This window comes from Musca autumnalis, unplaced genomic scaffold, assembly GCF_047663935.1.
Source record: "Musca autumnalis isolate F117 unplaced genomic scaffold, ASM4766393v1 scaffold_3, whole genome shotgun sequence".
Taxonomy (NCBI): Eukaryota; Metazoa; Arthropoda; class Insecta; order Diptera; family Muscidae; genus Musca; species Musca autumnalis.
In genome coordinates, this window is record NW_027411866.1 from 61,074,633 (window position 1) to 61,092,681 (window position 18,049).

The following is an 18,049-nucleotide window of genomic DNA, read 5'->3' on the forward strand; positions in this document are numbered from 1 at the left end:
ATGCAGCTGACGGCACACTTTGGCCGCTGAATGAAAAGTGGAAAAATCGCTACATATTGATATAAATGCACTCGCTGTATCTGAAAAGCGCATGCGCCTTTACTGATTTTAACGAATTCGCGAATTATACGTTTTTTAACTTCTATGTTTTTTCTTTAGTTGTAATTTCAATATAACTTTCTATTTCATAATCCTATTGTTTATCAAAGTAAGCAAATACACTTTCGGGTTTGTCATCGAATTTTCCCTCAAGAAGTTTCAGCGAAGTCCGCCAGTCCTTGCATCGAAATTTAGCGAAATAGTAGAATAACTCCCAAAAATGTTGTTTTCTATTTTTCGTATTAAACAAAAAAATGTATTTTTGAAATAATTTCGAACAATAAGTTTTCGTCTTTTGTTGTTTCTGTAATATGGCAGTTATAAATCCTATCGTTAAAATTTTGGTCTCATATTTTTCTACGCGTTGTCTAGAATCTGTACGTACTTTTAATTTTTTTTGTTGAGTTTTATTTGGACTCTAAATTAGAATAAATTAAATTTACTCCAAGATTTTTTCAGTATTTCTTGATTTTCCACGAAATACATTTAGTAAATATTTAGGCATCTACGGATAGATATTAAATGCTGTTAACGCTTTATATATACATTTTCTTATTACAGCAAAAATTGAATTTTTAAATATTTGTTCTTTATAGGGGAATAAAACCCCCCATAACTTTGGAGCGCAGCATCCAATTTTGTGAACGCGAACAGATTTGAAACCGCGACTTTTTTCTTAATCTATGTTCCAAAAATTGCGGATATGCTCGCAAAAATTTTTTTAACATTTCATCCAATGGAATTGCAAAAGAAATTTGAAATTTACCATATGTATTTTGTGTATCTGGAATCATTAACATAACATTATATATGAACGTATTTTTGTTAAATAAATAAATAGATAACTTCCATACAAATTCACTTTTAAGTCTAATATTTTTTGCCTAAGTCTAAGTCTAGAAATACTTCATTTTATCCTAAAGCATTTAATTTGTATAATATGCACGCACAATTCGGTTTCAGCTATTTTAAATTTTCAAAAATATTGCCCAAATACAACATAAATAAATTTTCTTAATACAACAAGTAAGAAATTTTAAAATATTTTTCTCTATGAGATAACAATAGCCGCTGCAACTTTTGTGCGCATCGGCCAATTTTCTGAACGCGAACAGATTTGAAACCAGAATTGTTTCCTTAACCTCTACACCAAAAATTGTAGATGTGCTATATTTTTTTCTACACTTTATTTCTGTACGACTGTAGATGTATGGCAAAAAAAAAAAATAATATTGATAGGTCCAAATTCGGATTTTGTAGTATGTTTTAAGCATAAATATACTTAAAAATGTCGCACATTGTTATTGATGTAAATTAAATAATTTGTTGCCATTTTCATTTATGGTTAAAGAAATTTTGTGTGAGAGTCACACAACGATAAATTGCTGCCATGTGAAACGTTACCAACGTTTTACAAATGGACAATGATAAAACATCGAATCCAATAACATGTTTCCACTGTTACGTCATGCTACACCAATTAATACAATTTAACGAAGGTGTGTACTTCTGTAGACATAAACGTACGAATTGTTCGTCTATTTCTCTGAATGTATAAATGTCATCACTCACATCATGTATTCTTCGTATAAAAAGTCTTTTGCTTTTAAAGAATAGCTTAGTTACAAACTGATCGCGTTTTGAACTACACACCTAACGTTAAGAATGTCTTACATTGGAAATGTTTCTGATTTGGAATGTGAAAAAAGTGATACCAATCGAAATCGATCCTCGAATGTTGTGACTAAAGCCCAGGCCAATAAATTGTCCTCTGAACCTAAATGGGCTACTAGGAGAGCACCGGACTCCGACTCTGAAGTGTCCACTTCAGAAAACTTTTTAACGAAAGGTAAATTTTTATTTTTGTAATAATCATAATATAACCTAGTGAAATAGATTGCAAATCGGTTTGTCAAGATTTTCGACCTTGTTAGAATATAAATTGATTAGTGTTTGTTAAACCTTTCCAAAATTCTAGATTTTCATAGAAAATTCCTAAACCACGATGCAGTTAGACAAAATCATGCTTATGGGAGATTTTTACAGTGGGTGGAGTTGACATTATGTATCGTTTTTTAATAAAAAGTGAAAATTTCAAAATGTTGAGTTACTACCCTTTATTGGATCCGGTCTGGTATCTAGGTGATTAAATCAAACTAAATAAAATTCTGACGTTTAAATGTTTTAATACAAATTAATAACACTGTGCAGAAGTGTGACCTACGGCATAAATGTCCTTCCGGGTTCGTTATATTATCTTCATCGACTTTCATCGCCAAAAAGAATTGTTCACCCCATGCCTTTGATCTTCATATTTGCGCGTACTAATATTTTTTCCTTAAAAACGGTTTAAGAAAGCGTTTTTTTGTCCTAGAACTGCAACTAACAAAGTTTTCAGAAGCGAATTAATTTAATTTCATTGACAACTCTATGAACTTTTTAACGGTATGGATATAAGTTTAATCGGTTACTTAAAACTGGTTCAAAAATCCGTTTTAATGTCGTAACATGCGGTTCAAAAACTAAGATAACCGGATCTATCCTCCAAGAAAATTTGTTATTAACGTGTTCATCATTACAAGATATATTTGTGGTAAATATTTAAGAAGCACCCCAGATGTCTACATAAGCAATAACCAATTGTTATGTCTACATACCAATAAATAACCAATGAAGAATATGCAGAAAAACAAAACATAGTTTATTTCTGAACCAAAACCGATTAAATGTCGAAAAAGACAATGAAAACGGGACAAAATTTAATTAGTTGTCAATGAGAACCGTACCTAAAATTTCCTGAGCAACATTTTTGTTGAATATTTGGATGCTGAAAAATCTCATCTTGTGGTACTTTCACTACGGTTCAAGAAATAAAGAACGAAAAGGACATGAAAAGCATTGGGTTAGAAGAATGAAATGTTCTACAAAAAGATTCGCCAATCGATTTGACTGAAGACATGTCACCTCAAAATGAAGCTACAATAACGCCAAACAGAGATATGGAGCTATTTTACCAAGTATTATAGGGAAAAAATTAAAAACTTCATCGCGCGATATCTCAGAAACATGACCTATGGCGCAAATTTCCTTTTGGGTTCTTAGTATACTCATCAAGGACTTTCATATCCAAAATAAATTTTCCACCCCAAGACTTTGAGTTCCATTTTGTGTCATTTTGCAAATTTATAATAGTAAATGTATGTATAATTTTGGCATTGGTTTCAACATTTTCTGGGCGGCATTACCTTTAATCATTTACCTAACTGCGTCTTCCGGCAATATTTGCCGTTATTGCCACAAGTGGCAATATGGGCTGCATTACCTTTAATCATAAATTTATGCCATATACAGCCATATACATGAATTTAGCAATTGGTTAGTCATTTTTACAGCTTTGCACAACAGAGCTTCCGGTATCAAATGGTGCACCCTCATATCAGAAAAAACACAAACAAAAATTCATAAAATTATTAACTGACCAAAAAAACCCATCCAAAAATTGAATACCTTGGTCAAAACACAGAAATCTTAAAAATGTCTCTCAATCAGTGTTGCCGAATTTGACGATATATTGCCATTTTGACGATTTTTTGACCCAAAATTGAAATATTATGATTTGACGATTTTTTGGTTACATGAAATAACTCAGTGGGAAAATGGAAGCAATGGTAAACGAGGAGGTAATACATAAAAACTATGATTTATTGATTCCAGAATACATTATTGTTAACACGGTGCATGTCCTAGGAAAATAATGCATTCCTTTTGTTTGCCTAAGTGATTCATAATATAATGCATTCAATATAATACATGTTTGGACACTATTTCAAGAATACATTATATAATTGATTATTTATTTAATTTATTCCCCCATAATAGATTAAAAATATATATTTTTTATTTAAAAAATATATATTTTAATTAAATTTTTTATTATTTTTTTATTAGTAACAAACAAAGGTTAGTAAATATATGCACCTATTCTTAGAATACAAAAACAAAATCGAGTGGATTTCAACTGATAATTCCTTTGCGTATACGTCAAATGAAGACTCATCCGAAATCTATTGGCTTTCACTTGACGTTTGAGCAATGGAATTGACAATTGAAATCGAGCGGATTTCTTAAAAGTAAACCAACTATTAAACTGTCTTAATTTAGTCAGATGGAATGTCTTTCTAATCTCCTTTATGTATTCTTTCTCGTCATATCCTTCGCACTTTGACACTTCTGTAAAAAATAATTTATATTAATATTTATGTTATAAAAGTATTTAATTTGCAAATTTTGAACAATTTTACTTGGTTTCATGTGATGTATGTACTTGCACAACATTTCTTTTTATTTGGTATTAAATGCCTCCAATGTCGCTTTGAATACATTTAAAAAACGTACATCTTTACCGTCACACGAATGAAACAAAACTAAACAAATTTACAAAGTTAACAATGACGCGACATGAAGTCGTCCGAAAATAACGGGACACAAAATCAAGAAAAAAACAAAGTATGAAACTACACATTCCATCATATACAGATTCTGGAATATAGACGGTAATCAATCTGTAAATTTCGTCAAATGAAATTACCATTTCGCTTCAATTGGGATGAATAATATAATGAATCCTATAACAACGGTGTTATAATTAATTTTTGCTCAAATTTCATTCTTTTCTCGATTATTTTTGACAAATTCTATAATGTAAATCATATAATGCTATAAATTATTTATTATCAATGTAATATATTCTCCATTTTCCCACTGGGAAAACATGAAAACTTTATTTTGGAATACAATGTTGCAAACTCAAAATATACGTCCAAAATGTATGTCAAGCAACCGTTATTTGAGCAAAGCAGTCATTCAAAACTGGCAATGTGTATCCAGCTTACCCTGCGTTTACAAATGCCAGTTTTAGCAAGACAATAGCAAAAATACAAACCTTTTTCACAAATACATTTATAAATTTTTAAATATGTATAGAGAAAATTATGAATTTATTGGTGAAAATGGTTTGTAACTTTGCTATTGTCTTGCCAATACTGTCTGTGTGTAAACACCTAGTTAACCTTGATATGTTACTGCAAACTCGGTAACCATTGAGAAAACTTTCGTTTCGTTTCAGGAGATTGGGTTAGATTTATTGCTATGTTGTATATCTTATATAGTAATTGACTAACTATAGTGAAAAATCGTATTTAGCTGTATGCAATCATAGCTTTGGAACATGTTGACGATTTTCCAGAATTTGTCGACGATTTGACTTTTGATTGATTGATTTTTGAACAATTTCCGATCAAAAACTGTCGTCAACGCTGCTCTCAATGTCATTCCTTTAAAAATATGATTGGAAATAATTTGTATAGTATTTAAAACAATATTTTATACTTCAACACGCCCATATGTACTTTCCTAACTATCCATTTAAATATATTAAAGGTGCTTTTCTTTTAACTCCCTCATATGAACTATCGATGGAACGCGCCGCTCAAATTTGCGAGAAAATTACTTTCAAGGGATGTTTCAGTTTGACCAAGACTGCCAGTGGCATTCTTTTCAAGTTCTCTCATCCAGATGATTATCAAGCGGTCTACAAGAAGGGATTTCACAAAGTCACTGGTGCACGCTTTTATCGCAAAGTAAGACTAAATATCTGAATAATAAAGCTGAAAACACATAAAACGTTTGTTTTGAAGATTCGTGTCGTTCGTCGTCGTCGACTTGGGTTGGGCGTTGGTAGCACACATAAAACGTTTGATAACGTCGTTTGATAAACAAAGAAATGTCAAAAACAACGCGGGCATAAAAACGCCAAATTCAAAGATGTTTGACTTTGATGCCTGAACTGAGCGCCGTTGTGTGCAACACAAAGAGGCATAGAGCTAGACAAAATTTTTGGGAGTCGATGACAAACGCAAAATTGCCCAAACGTTGGAAGTGTTTTGTGTCATTACTGGTAGAAGAATAAATAAAAATTGAAACTTAACAGCTCTTATGCGGGGCATACACTATACTGCCAAACTGCACTGCCAAATGAACCCTTGTGTACGTGTGTGATTGAATAGTGTGTGGCATTCCTTCAATCCATATTGCAAAAAATGATGAATTTTCCTCCAGAACTCGATTTTGTGTTGAAGTTTTCCAAATTTTTAATTTCCTCACAAATAATATTTGTTGTTTTCAAAAATTATTTGTTGGTTACTTGGAAAATAAACAAAATTCAATCGGATTGAAAGGGGTTCATTTACAAAATCAAAACTATTTTGATTTCAATCCTGCCAAAACTACTCCCAAATACATTGACAAAAACTTCAAAATTTACTAATACTATTACAAATGCTGTCGTGCATGCCCATAGTGTATGCCCGGCATTATTCATCTGGCAGAATGACACAAAACTTCACTCAAACGTTGGATGTGTTTTCAACTTAACTGTTATTTCAAACGCGTTGCAAAATAAAGTCCATTATTTTTATGTACATTGGGGATAGAACTTTTTGCAAATATCATGAGCAGATATTAAACGTGTGGTGTGTTTTTCTCTTTCGTGAAAGTTTTCGCACCGAAAGTATTGAAGTATTGTTTTGCATTAATTTTGTAAATGTTTATTAAGGAGAAATCAACAGTTTAGAAATCGCATTCTGTGTTCCGTGCATTCGTTTTTTAGTTTTTTGCCGAATCCAGCAAGAAATTGTTTTTTTTTGTTATTATTATTAGAAAAAGATTCCGTCATGAAATGATATTTGCATTAAAGAGAATGGTACCCCTAGTGTGCATATGTATTTTACTACAGAAAAATAATTATTTTAATTTTTGTCAGATAGCAATACCATGTCGTCCTCGGAAGACCTTCACATTATACGTTCTAGATGTCCCTGAGGATTTACCAGTAGAGGACATAAGGCATTCGTTGTATAAGTTCGATTCTGTCGTTGAAGTTGTTCGCTTGCATTTATATCACCAAGCTAGTTCTACCTTATCATCGGACAAAAACACCGAAGGTATATTACATTTATTTTACTTAAACTTTATTTTCCCATCAATTATTCCATCGTATAACATATTCAAGTATCATGTCATCCTTCAGGTGGCTCATCACCTTCGAAGGGTGATGTGTCTGAGAAAACAGAACGCCCCGAACGCAAAGAATTACCTCCAGCTGTTATTCGCATTACGCTAGCATCTATGGATGAATATAATATTCTTGTGCAAAACGGTCTCAATTTCTATGATGCCACGTTCTTCCCTACGGAGACAAACATCTCATTAAAAGGTGCCAAAATAGAAAACCGTAGAAGGTATGTACATATTTAATTTAACATTGTTTCTGGCTTTTTTGCAATGTATTTATTGGCTAATCATTTTTACAATTACAATAGAATGATGGATGGAAGTGTTCCCGGTCGTGTCCGTGAGCTTCTCCCAGTTTTTGATGCGGCAGGGTTTTGTAAATTACCTCCACCGACGCGTAAAGTAATTAAGCCACCAAGGTCATGAGCTATAACAGAAACGCTATTTCAAACAAGTTTAACTGGCATTAACAAACCAAATATGGATTCTACATCCGCTTCATGTCGATTGACTTTTACGTACAACTATAACAGTACATATAAAACATTGCAGCAAACGGAAATAAATTAATTGATTTTTTATTTCTTTAAAATTTAAACTTTTGTTACTAATTAATTTTTAAATATAACAAACAAAAACTACAAAAATATCATACCAATAAAAAAGTGAAATGTTATTTACACCCACTAATGCCATTTAATTGAGTGATCTCTGACTTGTCTTATAAAAATTGCTGGCGCAAAACATTCGATTCTTAAATTTATCATTTACCATACAGTTTGTCCTCCAAATGTATTCAAACGCTTGAGTTGTAAATAATTTAATATTACTTTGTAAATTGTGGTAACCACTGCCACTGGGCGGGAGCTCTTCACTGATTAAACTTCATTTTACGAAAAACTTTTTCTTTCCTAATAAGTACCCAGCAAAATGTTCGATGCCAAAGATGCTATTCAAGAATGGGTGCAAGTGAAATGGAATGTCATTTTTTCAGCATCTTCACTCATTCTTTTTACAAGAGCGTGACCCCCAAAAGATGCAATTCATTTTCAGATCCTAAGCATGTCATCTTTACTAACTCGATGGAAGGGCATCTTCAACAATTCTTTGGCATGGCATCTATACCAATCCTTTGGCATGCCATCTTAACCAATTCCCAAGAATAGCACTTTCACTAATCTTTGGCATGTCATTTTCACCAACCCTTTGGCATGTAATTTTCACGTCTTGTTCGGAAAATGGAAAATGCTGTATTGAAAAATGATTTTCATTTTTTTTATTTTATTAATTCAAAGGAATTAATGAAATAACTATAATTTATTTATCATCATAAAGTTTAAATCTATAATTGCAGTTTGTTCTCGTTGTTGTAACAGTAGTTAATATGTTTGTCTTCTCATTTTTGTGCTTAATCTGACTTTGGGTCTATCAGTCGTAAGAATGCGGCTATTGCGCTATTGAAAAGGAGCAGTGTGTCGTGGGGGCCTGTGCTGTATGCTGGGCAGATGTTTTCCACGGTGTCATCAGTACTTGCCCTATAGGAATTTTGACGGCTGCACCATCCCGAGCGTATTGAACCAAAACTACTCTGGTTTATCCTGACAGCTGGCGCTTCTCAGCTGCGATAGATGGTGGATGTTCTCCAAGGACCGCATTCACACGATAACTGTTTACTGCATCTGCGACTGCATTCGTGTGAATGCTACTTAAACCTGGTTGAAAGGCTTGTTGATCTAGAGGTTCTCTCTTGTAACGTTAGACTTCTCTTTCTAGATTATGAGCACGGCTTGCTCTGAGTGAGTCCTCTGCTAATATGGAGATGGCCATCAGCGCAGTTGTTGTGCTGCATACGGATCCTATGCTATTGATCGGCAACTGGAAAGTTATTTCTGATGCTGGAAGAACTATAGCCACAAGGGTACTTGCTACGGGCGACAAAAGCGAAATCGGTTTGTGTCTATCGGTTTGTGCCTATTTTCCAGACTTCGGGAACGATGTGTTTGGCAAGCGACAGGTTGTAAATTTAAGTGAGAAACTTGACTTCCGGCCGTCCCAGCTGTTGCAGTCTAAACACCGCCGCTGCACGCAACAGATTTTACTTCCTCCGCAACAGGTTTTGATTCATCTTACAAAAGGATTTTACTACAACTGCAGATTACTATTTCGTGAATTTTATTTTACAACGTTTAGGGATCTACAAATCGACTTGTTGAGCAGGGTTCTCTAGAGCAAGCAAGGAATCTTTTGTAATTGGTCTGTTCCTTTACTTTTAAAAATGGTAATTGTTGCAAAAATGGTAAAAGTGGTGAACTGCTCTCATATAAATTGAATGCTTTTAAAAGTAAGGAAACACTTTGCGATTAAAAACTGGTAACCTCAGGCACGTAAAAGAACACGACTAATACCAAAGAGTGCAGTCCGACTCTACCTTTAGCTCAATGATAGGGACTTCCTAGCATAATAAATCTTACATTGCTTTAAACCAGCGACGACCACAGAAATACAACCAACGTATGAGTGAAAAAAGCAACAACCACATTATGTTTTTGTTTGTTTTCATTCATTTACACTGTAGGTGAGAGAGAGAAGCAAATGCAAAAACAACTCAGTGGGCGCCCTCACTATACGATCTAAGCAAAGAAGCTCGTCCCTGCTTTAAACGTACATATTTAGATAAATGTGTAAAAATAAAAACACAAAATTCATCTCTATTGGATCGATGAAATGGGTTCAAATGCTAAGGAAAAGATCGGATCTATCACGACTTCCTTTAAATTGGTTCAAATGCTGATGAAACGATCGGATCTTTCACGACTTCCTTCGAATGGGTTCAAATGCTGACGAAAAGATCGGATCTTTCACGACTTCATTTGAACCAATGCAAAAGATCCAGTGAAATCATGGCATCTCATGGAACCACTTCCATAAAATTTTGCTGGGTATATTTAACAAGAATAGTTTTTGAATTCCACACTCGTCATGTAATCAAGTCTAAAGTATGGTTTTCAGGTAGAATGATTATGAGATGATAAAGGAAAAATGAGTGGTGTCTAAAGTATAGTACACATTGACAAGCAAAACTGACAGTCATCGAGGTCTATTTCGTGAATATCAAAGCCTAATTGAAAAATTTCTTTTATAATCTCTAAATAATACCGTAAATATTGTATTTCAAACGTTGTTAGCTAAATAAAAGTTGTTATTTGCCGGAAAATTGTCCTTAAAGTACGTTGACTGTCAGTTTTGACTGTTAGTGTGTACTCCCCATAAGTTTTAGGTCAATAATATCGACATAATAAAATTATGTAAATTCTCCTTTATTTCAAGAAAATGTGCTTCAATTGCCTACCTTGAAAATCATGACAATGGAACATCCAATTTTTTTAAAATCAATATAAATGCCCCAAGATTTTTGAATTCTTGTAATGGGAAGAAGTTGAGATGGCAAAACGTATTTTACAATATCTTTGATACTAGATTTAAGGCTCAGACGATCGTCTTTAATATTACTAACACATGTGACTCGATGCAGAGTATTTCCTCATTTACTCATTTACTAGAGTTTCACATCTCAAAAAAAACGTTTTTTTAAGTAGTCGATTGAAATTTGATTTTCCAACTTAAAAAGGTTATTCACAAAAAATAAAATAACTACTTGAACCATTCTTTGAAAAGAGCTAGCCAGATATCAATGCAAAATTTCTGTGCTTCATAAATTCAAAACACTTTTTTGTTTATCAAAGCCAAGCTCCGAATAAATGTAGTGTAACTCGTTGAGCTTTAGAGATATCAACATAAAAATTTAACGCAAGTTAAAGTAAAAGTCGTAGAGACTGTTAACTCAGAAAATGCATTTTTGAGTTATGCGTCTATTTGAATAAATGAGGCGAAATAAGACTAGATTACCACTCCTCTTTATTTATTCGATTTTGTATATTACACTGTGCCACATTTTTAAGGTGATCTTGTGCAAACAATTCGAACTGAGGATTTTTTGAAAGTACAGACCCAAACAACGAGATACCCTAGTTGGGTTTTGTTGTGTCAGATCCAGCTCGGAATTTATGGCCTCATCTAAACATGGTTAAATATTGAGTTTTTAAAGAAATTCTGGGCTATATCTCTGAAACCAATGCGAATCTTCTTCTGACCTCTGAAGCAAGATAAGGACAAGAACAAAATATTTGGAGAAATAATGAACTCGAAAAACTGCATTTATTGCCTTAAACTTCAAAATATATGCAAAAATTCCACAATTTTTATACATTTCGCACCGTATCTCCAAAACCGTTAATTTTTTCTGAATATTTTCTTTTGGAAAAATATTCCCTGGAATGTAATACACAACTCTTCAGAACATGTCATTGTTGTAAAATGCCTCCATGCCGTTGTTTTCAGTACATTTTTCAACGACGATGTAATAAAAATGTCAATAATGTGGCGAAATCCGAAATGCGAGAATAAACTGTTGGTGTGAACTGTGTTTGAAATACGTGTTGTAAAAGATATGATGTAAAATACCGCTGAAACAACATGAAGTAAGCATTTTAGAGTTTCAGAATGTTCTAAAGAATTGTTGAGAACTTTATTTGGAAGATTTTTGAAAAAGGTTACTTGGTTCAACTCCCAATAGTTTAGCCGATACTGACCAGAATTTCAGAAATTATGTACAATTTTCTATATTTTATAGATTTTGATGCCCTAAATGGATTTTTTCTTATGTGGTTTTTTTAAAAGATAAGTTTTACGAGTTTAGGGCTACAATATTGCTAAAGACAGCAACGCCAAATTCCTATTCGTTTCTGAGATAAAGGCCTGATAAATGCAAAAAAGTGTAGATTTAGCCCGGTTTAGATGTGGCCATAAAATACGAACTGGAACTGACAGGACAATACCCCACTAGGGTTTTTGTAGTCTAAATATGTACTTTCAAAAAATGCACACTAGAAGTTGTTTGCATTTTCAGTGTTGCATAGTGTTATTTGTTTACTCTATCGGGGCTAGGTCATCCTGTTCTGCGCGTACCGTTATGTGACCCGCAATTATATATACGTTTTTAGATGGGCTCACCACTGTTTTTTTCCCATGGCATGTCCTAGCTAACGCAATCATTATAACTCGACGTGTTTAACCTTACGAGCAATAAACAAGTGAACCAAGGCTATAGTCGGATCGGGGCCGACTATGTGATACCCTACACCACTACCCCTGTGCATAAGCTTTTGACTGGTAAAATTCAAAATATTAAAATTGGGATAACTTAGCCGCTTTGCTCTGAATGTCTTCATTAATGCAGGTCAATTTTGTTGAAACTCATTTAAGTGCATCGTCAGTACAACTCAAATAAAAAAATGGAAAAGTGGGATGTAAGCCAACACCAAAATTTCGTGAGGATCCGATCAAAATTTCGTAGTGTGATTGCACAAAAAACGGAAAAAGGGATGCATTACCGACTATTGCGATATCTCTGTTGTTTGACCACCTACGACAACCTACTTCACATCGTTTTAAAGATGATATTTTCTACTTTCCTTCAGTGTTCGAAAATAAACACTATGGTATCGTACCGTTCTGTACCGTACCAATGTGGATAGGTACACTACGATAGTGTACCGCTCCGGAACACAAACACTAAAAAATATTTTAGTGATACTGTACCGGAACACAACGATAATCGTTGTGTACCGCATGCCGGAGCACTAAAAATCGTGGTGCTCCGACTGCGGAGGACTAAAAATCGTAGTGTTCCGACTGCGGAGCACTAAAAATTTTAGTGTTCCGACTGCCGGAGCACTAAAAATCGTAGTGCTCCGACTGCGGAGCACTAAAAATTTTAATGCTCCGACTGCGGAGGACTAAACATTTTAGTGTTCCGACTGCCGGATCACTAAAAATCATAGTGCACCACGTGTTGGAACACTAAAAAATAATAAAGGTATTATGTTTTCTTAGGAAAATTAAATATTTGGTTAAATTTGATCAAATAAAAATTAAGATAAACTGTTACAACCTTGTATGATTAAATTAATTAAACACATTGCGAAACTTGGTCAAAATTATGAAAAAGCAATATTAAGTTTTTGTGGAATGAAGCACAAAGATCGTCGTGTCGGAGCACTAAAAATCGTTTTGTTCCACGTTTTGAAACTATAAGGTAATGAACCATACATTAATTTATTATGATTTCTGAAGAAATTAAATATTATATATATATATATATTTTTAATAAATAAAAATTAAAAGAAAATGTGAAAAACATCTGATTTGGGGTTTGGACAATGGAGCACAAAAAATCGTAGTGTTCCGACTGTCGGAGCACTAAAAATCGTAGTGTTCCGACTGTCGGAACACTAAAAATCGTAGTGTACCACAAGCCGAAACGCTAAAAAAATGTTAAGATAATCGTCTGTTTATTATGCGTTTATTAAATATTTTATGTTTTTAGAATAAATAAATATGTATTTATTTATTATTTAATAAATTATTTATTAAATTATTATTTAATGAATAAAAATTAGAAGAAAAGGTGTAAAACATCTGATTTGATTTTTGGGCAATGGAGCACTAAATCGTAGTATTCGACTGTGGAGCACTAAAAATCGTAGTGTTCCGACTGCTGGATCACTAAAAATTGTAGTGTACCACGTGCAATACAATAAGGTAATGTACCACACATGAGTTTATTATACGACTATCTGCAAAAGGGTAAAACAATAAATTCAGAGTACTATTGCAACCTTTTGGATCAATAAAATGTACAAATTCGAGAAAAACGTCCTGGCTTACAACACAAAAAAATAATTTTTCATCAAGACAACGCACGAGCGCACAAGAGTTTTTTTAACCAGGGTTTCGGAGTCGAGGTATTTTTGGCTCCACTCCGACTCCAGACCGAATTTTTTCACGACTCCGACTCCGAGTCGACTCCGAGGGTAAATTCCTATACAACTAAAATTAATAAAATTTGCACAAATGTTTAACTTTATCCTATATTTAGCCCATATAGGCTAATTTGTTGGCTTTTCCTAAGGCATTCTTTAGAAAGGGTATTAGTAATCAACTACGGAACATGAATATGAAGTAACATTCATATCTATATTATTTCTATTGAATCTTACATTCAAAAAGAGCAACAAAATAAAATTTAAAAAGTTGTTGTAGGTTTTGTCGTTTTTTCTTCGCACGAGTAAATTTTGGAAGGAAGTCTTCCCCGTGAGAAAATCTTTAAGCTTTCAAAATATGTGAAAATGAAGGGGCAAACCATAAACACTACACGCGGTAAAAATCATAAGCAATTCATGAAAAGATTTCAAAATGAATGTAAGCCAACATTTTAGAATGCTTTGAGAGGCTTAAAAATCCATTTTTCATAAAGTTAACCAAGAAAACTACGAAACTTTTTTATTAGATTTTCTTCATCTGAAAGAACATAACAAAATCTGCTTTCTGAATTTTAATTTGAAAACTACCACGAAGTTTTGTGGGAAATAGCCGTATACGAAAATTCTTTCTATACCCTACACCACTATGTTGGAGGGTATTATACGTTGGTTTTGGCCAAAACGTTTGTAACGCATCGAAATAATGGTCGTAGACCCATACTTATATATACCAAAATGAATGTATCGACGTACTGAGTCGATCTGGCAATGTATGTCCGTACGTCTGTCCATCTAAACCTTGTACTCACGTTACAGGTCACAATTTTGATCGCATCGTCACCAAAATTTTGGGTGTTGATGGGGGCCCTGGAGGGGAAGAAGCCTGTTGATTTTGGTGATGGTCGGATATTATTTAGGAGTCAGAATGGGCAAAAAACTTATTTATAGAAAAAGACAACATTTTTTCCAAACCGAATATCTCAGCTTCTATAAGGGGTATACCAAAAGCAAACCTGACAATGAAAGTAGAAAATATCACCTTTACAACGATGTTAAGTTAATTTTCGTAGAAGGTCAAACAACGGAGATATCGCAATAGTCACTAATCCAACACAAGTTTTAATTTTTGCGACTTTAATTGTAACGACGAATATCTCAGCTTTGGTTGGGGAGAAGCTAGTGAACAAAGGCTATAGTTCACTTGTTTTATAAAAGCGTGTTGCGGTGCCAACTCGGAAACTAAACCGATTGCCATATATTTTTGTGGACTTATCAAGAACATTAAAATCTAGTCCTTCATCGATCGACTTTGTAAAAAATATAAGATTTTACGGAAATGGTGGATAGAAAAAGTCAAAATCTGACGTTTTTGTCATAAAACGGGCCAACAAAATACGAGTATGACAAATAAAATCGATCGATGAATTTCTGGATTCCGATGTTCTTTCTAGATTTTTATATAATTCTAATAATTAAGATTTTATCTAATTTTATGTAAAATCTCTTCAAAATAGACCTTGGTGAGAAGACCAGTAGGTCTTTTGACATAAGACTTGTAGAACTTGTACAGAAGACATTAAATGCCCAATTATAATTCGAATATCATAGAACTTTACTTTTGCTTGCAAAAAATTAAAGCATCAATTGGACCATAAAATATTCTCAACCTGCATTTTGTAATCAAAATAGAGATGAAAAGATTTGACTTCAAAGGATAGTAGACATCCTGTGAACCGCCCTCTATCTTAGTATAATATACCGTTTGCTTAAGTGTTTTCTTATATTTTTGTTTTAAAATAAATAATGATTTTTTGAAAAAATTTTGGTGTCCCGAATTTAATGTTTTATTTCATAATGTAGAAAAAGAATTGCCCGGAGTCGGAGTCGAGTTATTTTTTTCGACTCAGACTCCGACTCCAGCAAAATTGCTCGACTCCGACTCCGAAACCCTGGTTTTAACAATGGCTAAAATCCCACCTTATTCTCCTGATTTAGCTCCCAGTGACTTTTACTTGTTCCCAAATCTAAAAAAAAATCCTTGCTGGCAAGCGTTTTACCTCAAATGAAGATGCAATTACAGTTGTAAACCACTATTTTGAAGACCTTGAGGAAAACTATTTTAATCAAGGGATAGAATTGTTAGAAAAGCGTTGGACTAAGTGTATTGAAGTTTCAGGAGATTATATTGAAAAATAAAAATATTTTTGAAAAACTAACTATTCTCTTTCATTGATAGGCTAAGAAGTTTCCGAACCGCCCTCGTAGTTCGTGAGGAAAATTTAATATTTTATGTTTTTTTTTTAATAAATATAAATTAAGAAATAAAAATTAGTAGGAAATGTGACTGGTTTTTGGACAATGGAGCAGTAACAATTTAGTGTTCGACGTTTAGGTAATCATCTGTTTATTATGATTTATGAGGAAAATTAAATATTTGATGGCTTTTGGGTCAAGTAAAATTAATAAATAAAAATTAAGATGAGCATGTTATATCCATGTACTTAAAATTAGTTAAAAAATTTGAGAACGTTAGTAGAAAATATGACAAGATGTATGCGGTACAAATTTTTATAAAATACTATTTATTAAATTTTTTGTTACATATAATCTAAAATATTACACGTTACTGTGGTTGCACATTTAGACGCTCAGTATATACTAGAGCTGGCAAAAAATCGATGGCACTATCGATAATATCGATTGTTATTTAAAAATTTAATATCGATAGATAGTTTTGCCTATCGATATTATCGGAATAAAAACCCCTAACCTGAAATCCATTGAAATAAATAGAAATTTCGCTGATTTTCGGTTATGTGTGTGTACGAAAGTAAGTCCGTAGTCACACGTACACATTTTCCGGTAAAATAAAATGTATTTTTTTACATTTTTTATAAAATAAAAGCATTTATTTATTTTCCTTTACATTTCTGTGAACTACTTTTGCATAATTTCAAGAAAATTATTGACATTTCCGCCATTTTCATCTCCAAATTAATGGCGCATGACAACATAACGATAATATCGATAGCAATCGATATTTTAAAACATTATATCGAAAATATCTAATGTTGGGAATATCGATGGTTTGCCAGCTCTAGTATATACGTATCAGAATAACAATACTTAGTGTCATAAATATGTACGTATTCGTATAAAATTTGTCTTCTTGATCTTCATGAATTACTTAATTTTTTTAATGTGAACAAAAGAAATAAGGAACGGAAAATATTGATAACAACACAATGTTTGCGGAAATTGTACCTGTAACTTTTTGTATCAAAAACAAAATTCCTCAGTGAATGCAGTTGAAGAAAGTAGACTTGTACGTTTGAAGACACTTATTATTTTGGGGAAATTGTACCTGTTGATATTTGTACAACAAACAATATCACTCAATGAGAATGTGCTGATTTTCCGCAAGTAGGATTGTACATTTAAAGTCAACATTATGATTTCGGGATAAATACAACCACACACTAATTATTTTGGGGAAATAGTACCTGTTGCCAATTGTACAAGAAACAATATTCATCAATTAATTATGATGATTTTTTTTCTAATTTTCTACTATAGCTCTCAATTTTATTTATTAATTTTTATTTTTAATTTTTACTCGTCCCACAACCCATAAAATATTTAATTTTCCTCAGAAATTATAATTAACAGCGTTTCGATTTTTAGAGACCCGGCAGTCGGAACACTACAATTTTTAGTGATCCGGCAGTTGGAACACTACGATTTTTTTGTTCCATTGTTTCGATTTTTAGAGATCCGACAGTCGGAACACTTCAATTTTTAGTGATCCGGCAGTTGGAACACTACGATTTTTAGAGATCCGGCAGTCGGAATATTAAAATTTTTAGTGATCCGGCATCTGAACACTGCTGAACACTACGATTTTTATTGTTCCATTGTTTCGATTTTTAGAGATCCGGCAGTCGGAACACTACAATTTTTACTGATCCGGCAGTCGGAACGCTACGATTTTTAGTGAT

At 33.1% G+C, this 18,049-nt stretch overlaps 2 protein-coding genes across 3 annotated transcripts in view; both read left to right on the plus strand.

The window, feature by feature from the left end:
- LOC141399830 (uncharacterized) overlaps positions 1-18,049 on the plus strand; it is a 165,830-nt gene that overhangs the window by 69,831 nt on the left and 77,950 nt on the right. The window lies entirely within an intron of this gene.
- LOC141399789 (uncharacterized) lies at positions 1,611-7,870 on the plus strand. Of its 2 annotated transcripts, none has more exons than XM_073979078.1 (5): positions 1,611-1,948; positions 5,539-5,738; positions 6,920-7,100; positions 7,187-7,397; positions 7,479-7,870. In XM_073979078.1, the coding sequence occupies exons 1-5, from the start codon at positions 1,765-1,767 to the stop codon at positions 7,594-7,596; spliced, it is 894 nt and encodes a 297-aa protein (XP_073835179.1). In that variant the 5' UTR covers positions 1,611-1,764; the 3' UTR covers positions 7,597-7,870. The 2 variants fall into 2 exon arrangements, with proteins under 2 accessions (XP_073835179.1, XP_073835178.1); XM_073979077.1 differs by having other exon boundaries at positions 1,690-1,948; positions 7,169-7,397.

Excerpts from the sequence above, each read along its gene's own strand:
- LOC141399789 (XM_073979077.1), top strand. The coding sequence starts at position 1,765 with ATGTCTTACATTGGAAATGTTTCTGATTTGGAATGTGAAAAAAGTGAT. Across the intron at positions 5,739-6,919 it reads GTGCACGCTTTTATCGCAAA|ATAGCAATACCATGTCGTCC; the intron begins GTAAGACTAAAT and ends AATTTTTGTCAG. Across the intron at positions 7,101-7,168 it reads ATCGGACAAAAACACCGAAG|TATCATGTCATCCTTCAGGT; the intron begins GTATATTACATT and ends AACATATTCAAG.